Source organism: Arvicola amphibius, chromosome 4, assembly GCF_903992535.2.
Source record: "Arvicola amphibius chromosome 4, mArvAmp1.2, whole genome shotgun sequence".
Classification (NCBI taxonomy): domain Eukaryota; kingdom Metazoa; phylum Chordata; class Mammalia; order Rodentia; family Cricetidae; genus Arvicola; species Arvicola amphibius.
This window is the reverse complement of record NC_052050.1, coordinates 71,558,903-71,565,132: the sequence shown is the minus strand read 5'-3', so window position 1 is coordinate 71,565,132 and position 6,230 is coordinate 71,558,903. Positions and strand designations below refer to the sequence as shown.

General features: G+C 47.3%; 1 protein-coding gene across 1 annotated transcript; it reads left to right on the top strand.

Moving 5' to 3' along the window:
• The first annotated feature begins 5,080 nt into the window (after positions 1 to 5,080).
• Positions 5,081 to 6,019, top strand: LOC119813417 (olfactory receptor 56-like). Its single transcript, XM_038328729.1, has one exon. The coding sequence runs from the start codon at positions 5,081 to 5,083 to the stop codon at positions 6,017 to 6,019; it is 939 nt and encodes a 312-aa protein (XP_038184657.1).
• Positions 6,020 to 6,230: the final 211 nt, after the last annotated feature.

Here is a 6,230-nt window from a genome sequence, read left to right as displayed (position 1 = left end):
CTAGCTATTATAGCTTAAATTAACCCATTTATATTAATCTACATTCTGTCATGTGACATGACCTCTCTTCCATCTTGCCCCTCCTATTTCCTTTTGTGTCTGGCTGGTGGCTCCTCCTTTCTTCCTCCCAGAGTTCTGTCTCTGCCTGGAAGTCCCGCCTACATCTCCTGCTGAGCTATTGGCAGTTCAGCTTTTTATTACACCCATCGCTGCAATACATATTCACACAGTGTCCAAATACCCCACAATACTTGACAAATAACCTGACAGGTCTCCCAATTCATCCCTGCTTCTGAGTTAGGATTGAGTACAAAAGCCTATATAATATCCTAATAACTAAATAACTAACATCTCACTTCAATCAGCCTGCCCCTAGCCTCTACACGCCAACAGCCCACAATCAGACACCAGATCTTAATTTGTCCCTTTCCTTTCTTCCCTCCCTTTCTAGAAAGGGTCTCACTCTGTAGCCCCTGCTGGTTTGAAACTTGCTCTGTAGGACAGGATGTTGTTAAACTCAGAGAACCACTTGCTTCTGCTTTCTAAGTGCTGTGATTAAAGGCGTGCATCACCAAACCCAGCTATTTCTCCCTATGTCTGAAAGCTTTCTCATGCCTCCATCTGCCAATCAAAACTCAGGTGTGATAATAACTGGCTCCCTTGCTATAGACAACTCTGGGTAAATAGCCATTGGTTTTCTTTTATTGGTCTTCATTTATTTCCACAATGCCGGATAATTATCTGTTTAGTGAGTGCTTAGCCAGCAAATGGTGTATAAAAGTATAGGTTGTTAATCGAAGACAAGGGCCACAGAATACCTGACCTGGTCATCCGTTAACAAAACTCCCAGAAGACAGGCAGACATTCTTTCTGACACTCAGTGCTCATGCTGGGACAAGGTAAAGATGGCTCTTGGGGAAGACTAGGTATGACAATATCCCAGGGGGATCTCCCTATGTAATTTAATGGGAGTCTAGGGTATTTTTCAGGGTTAGGGCTACGGGGAGTGAACTTTGTCCTGGAGCCAATTCATTATTCAGGTTTCCTTTTTGGTGTGCAGTACATGTCTATTAACTGGTCTCATTAATAGCTGGGCCTGGTGTCCCAAGACAGCTGCCTTGTATAAACCTGGGACATGAACTCATTAGCTGTTTTGAAAGAAACGGAAGACAACCTTGAGGGGTTAGTCCTATAAATCTGTGTCCGGAGCCTTGGCGTTCGGGGGCAAAGAACACATCAAAGTCCTCCCAAACCAACACTTGCTCACACATTACACCACAGCCTGGATTTGCAGAGCGAAGCAGAAGGTGAACTGTGGGGAGCTACTGTGGTGGGTACTGAGGAGAGGAGGGGGTGTCGGAGAGATGAAGCGCTGACGGTGGTCAGGAATTGGGAAGAATGGTTCTGGCTTTAACCCTCTCTTCGGGTTCTCTAGAGAAAGTTGGGCTGCACACAGAGATACCTGGGTGCGTTGGCTGGCAAAGATAGTGGACGGCAGGAAGATGGCAATCTTAATTTTCTAGGGTGAAGTTGTCTTTGTTCACCTACTCTTAGGCTCTGGACTGAGTTCTCGGATCAACAAGTAGACTCATTGAGTCCGGATTGCTTGTGCACCTACTTTCCTGATCCCCCTGTGTTGGCCTGAGCAGGTCTTGGCCTCCAGACTGTGTTCCAGCTTCCTTTAAGGGCACATGTCTAACGCTTGCTGTGTCTTAGATGGCCCCTTGTCATTTTCCACGATCTTCTGCCTCTACCCATCTCTCCTGCTACTATCCAAATGAGAATAGTTATGGACCCAGATTGCCCTAAGCCACTGTGTATAAACCTTTTTCTTTCCCTGTAACTTACCTGAGGAGTTGAAAAACAGTAAACAGCCAAGCTCCATCCAGATCCAGCAAATAAGGATCCCAGGAGAAGAGACCAACAAATATGCTTTTTATCCATGGCACTGGCTGTCCTGGAGCTCTCTGCATTCCTCCTGGCTCAGCCTCCTGAACACCAAGATTACACATGTGAGCCACCATGCCTTTTAAAACATGCTCCAAAGTGTCCCAGAGACACAGCTGGGCTAAGAACCCCAAACATCTTCCTCCCTCACAAGTGCAAAACTGTCTCTGCTTTAAAAAATAGAAGACATTGATTTGTTCCTTCCAATTAAGCCTGGTTAGCTAGCAGATGACAGCTGCAATTACCACATAAAACCAGACGAAAGTTCCTGCTTCTGCTCAGAAAAAACACACTCATTTCAAGTCTGTGCAGCGTTCTTTGCCTGACTTTGATACTTTTAAGTTTATATTAAGGCTTCTCTCTCTCCCTCTCCCTCACTCTCTGCCCCTCCCTCTCTGTGCCTATATGTATGTCTGAGAGTGTCTTGCTCTTTAGTCCAGGTAGGCCTCAAACTGGTGATCTTATAGGCATGTGCTGTCATATCTGGTTAGGTTTAGTTGACAGCTAGTGTTTGTATATATTCTTTGAGGTATAATATGATCATGTATGCACACATTACAGGATGCTTAAATCAAGCTAACACACATCCACACTGCCTCACACCCTTATTTCTTGCTGGTGAGAACCTGTAGGTATTGCCACTGTAAGCACTGGGCTCGCGGCTGCTGTGAACTGTGAAGTATTACACTGAACTGTGCTCACTGTGCTGTGCAGTAGATGGCAAAACATGCTTTCTCCTCTGCACTGCAGTTTTCTGCCCTCTATTCTGATAGACGCTGATAGAATTTATCAACAGAACCACTATGCACACCTCTTCACTCACCATTTAGAAAGTGAGTATTGGCCCAGTTCTTACTTTTAAATGGGGGTGAATGTGACAGAGTAGTCACTGGTTCTAAGCAGTCTAGTCCACTTAGATTAAGCACCAAATAAGGCAAATTGTATTTGACCACGACACACACAGGCATGTCCCCAGTACCTGCCCTCATGTTTTTCAAAAGTACAAGTAGCAGGATAAGAAAGCGGTTGGCTTACACCCAGAGAGGCATGTCTGAGGTTCTGAGGCTCCCATGATGCTTTTGAGATTGACATTCATCTTTGTTCAGCACCTGCCTCTTTTGAGGAAAAAAAAACAAAAGCTCTCCCCACCCAGAAAAAAAGAAAAGGAAAAACCTCTTAACAAAGATAGAAGAGAAAGACACACATTTTTATTATTGAATAAACCATAACCCAGATGTGATGCCCCCATGGGGGTATGAATGCTATGACAAGAAAGAAGGGAAACTCAAGGTTTTGTATGCATGAACCCTTGTGACCAGGTATGCCACATTCTTACACAGCTCCATGGATGAAGCCAGCTTGGGCAGCAGGGGAATAAAGAAAAGACAGACACACGGACACACACAAAAAAAGCTTGGGTTTTGCGGACTCGGCTCTCTGGTGGAGAAGCTTCAGCACTCTGGAGTCTCCTTGTGTTTGTTTTACATGGTTGGTAGTGAAGTGAGGCTATCTATCGTGTGAGCTGATCAAGGAGGTGGGGCTACGAGATACAGATACACAAGGAGGCTGGGCTATTATACAGCCTAACAAAGAGGCAGGTTTACCTGTGCTGATAGGTGCGGTCTCTGAAGGGGAACAGTCTTCAGGCTGTGAAGGCCCAAGGGGGCAGAAAGCTAGGACGGACATTTTCTGTATACACTATCAATATTCACACTTGGACTAGGAAGGAAGGCTTTGCCATTTCCCTGAACCTAGCCCATGGAAGACGTTGCTGTTTTCCATGAGTTTAAGACACTGGGATCCTTGGTGTGACCATGCCCATGCCAACAATACACATTTACACAGGATGTCACTCACTCCCTACATAGGTACGTGCACGTTTTTTTTTTTCTTCAGGCAAATGGACATGTCCTCAAAGAAGAGGACTTGACTGTACCATTGTCACACACAGTTTATCCTCAGTTTGCTTGCTGATTGAAGCGACAATCTGCTAGATAACTGGCTTTGTGTAAAGGAAAATTAAACTTCTCACGTCTTCCTGAAAGGAAACAATGTTGTGTTTCTGAGCAAGGCGCCAGGCTCCAGTCAGGCTCCCACTCTACCCTGACACTGAGGTAAGGGTGCAGTTTCCCCTTCTTTTTTTTCTTTCTCCCCCCTCCCCACTATTTCCCAAGGAACACGCTCAACCCAGGGTCTCTAACTTACCGGGAAAGGGCTCCACCACTGAGATACAATCCCAACCCCGTTTTCCCTTTTTTTCTTTCTTTCTTTTTGAAAAAGGGCCTCACTATATAGCTCTGGCTGGCCTGGAACTCACTATGTAGAACATTCTGACTTCAAACTCACAGAGATCTGTCTGTGTCTGCCTCCTGGGTACCAGGATTAAAGGCGTGCGCTACCACACCTGGCTAGAACAAAGTCGCTAAAACACCTGCATCTCACAGAGCAGGAATTTACTTAGGTTCCTAAGGTAGGTGCTCCACGATACAGAGGGGAGAGGAGTCCTCCGCCCTCTTAAACGAATGAACATGTCTGTGTATAGTGTACATGTAGCGGTGCATGTGACATGGCACGGGCATGGAGGTCAGAAGACAACTCTACGGGGTCAGTTCTCGCCTTTGATCTTTGCGTGGCTTCTGGGGCTCACGCAGGTCATTAAGTCTTACATAGCAAGCACCTTTACCGGCTGAACCACCCTGCCAGCCCTCTTCCATTATTCTTAACAAGGAGAGTTTTTTTTTTAATACTATTATCTTTATCCCTTCCATCCGAACTTCTTTCTTCTTTTGTCTCTTGGGTCATCCAATACTTCACTTCCCTGTCTTTTAAATCTATAGCCCCTTTCCTCAAATTGTTCCTCCCCACCTGCCATTTGGCCACCACTTATTTCTCCTTGTGCTCCCCAATCCCCCTGCCTGTATCTCCATTCCATCTTCTCTCGGGAGAAATAAGGGTCCATTCAGGCTGGGTACACCTGAAACCAACTGTGCAAGAAAATGGATTTTTACTGTAGGAGGAAAGAGTAGGGCGGGGCCAAAGGGCCAATCTTTGACTTTTGGGAGGAAAACATTTGTTTTGTTTTATGGTACTGAGATGTGCAATAAAGTTTTTTGTCTGTTTGTTTCTCAGGGCCATGGCAGAGGAGCTCTGGAATCATTCCTCCCTGTCCAGCTTCATCCTGGCAGGCCTGTTCAGGCACTCACCTTATGACTCCTTCCTCTTCTCCCTGGTTCTTCTGGCCTTTGGGGCTGCAGTGGTTGGCAACATCCTCTTCCTGATGCTCATCCAGGCTGAGAGGCGCCTGCACACCCCTATGTACTTCTTCCTCAGCCAGCTCTCCGTCATGGACTTGACAATGACATGCACAGTGGTACCCAAGATGGCAGCCAACTTCCTCTCAGGCAGGAAGTTCATCTCCCTGGCAGGCTGTGCCTCTCAGATCTTCCTCGTGGTCACGGTGGGAGGAGCTGAGTGCTTCCTCTTGGCTGTCATGGCCTACGACAGGTACGTGGCAGTCTGCTACCCACTGAGGTACCCCGTGCTCATGAACTGGAAGGCTTGTACTTCCCTGGCCATGGCATCCTGGATGGGTGGAATGGCAGACAGTGTGATTGACGTGGGGATGGTCTTCAGCTTCCCTTACTGTGGATCTCTAGAGGTGGACCACTTCTTCTGTGAGGTCCCAGCCCTGCTGCGCCTCTCCTGTGCCGACACCTCACTTTTCGAGGACCTCATCTACGCATGCTGTGTGGTGATGTTACTGCTGCCTCTTGGGGTCATTGTGGCTTCCTATGCAAAGGTCCTCACAGCTGTGATTAGAATGCCCGCCACGGAGGGGAAACAGAAGGCTCTCGCTACTTGCTCTTCCCACCTGGCTGTGGTGGGCCTCTACTACGGGGGAGCCATATTTAGCTACATGCAGCGGGCCTCAGCTAGGACACCAATGGGAGATAGAGCCACTTCCATCTTCTACACTATCCTCACCCCGATGTTCAACCCACTCATTTACAGCCTGAGGAACAGGGATGTAACCAGTGCCCTACGGAAGATGCTTGGGAGGTGTGGCATGTAGGCAAGCCACCCCCACACACCTTACTGCTCGTTTCTTGTCTTATCTGTTTCTTCCTCTGTCCAGGCTTCCCTGTTATTCCCATTTTTCCTCTATGCCTTTTTGGGGACCTCTCTGGCTAGGTAGGATTAGGCTGGGAGCTGCGAGCGATCTGCGAACCCATAGGACACCTGTGAGGATGATGATCGAGTAACAAATGGCTCTTGTTGGCCTC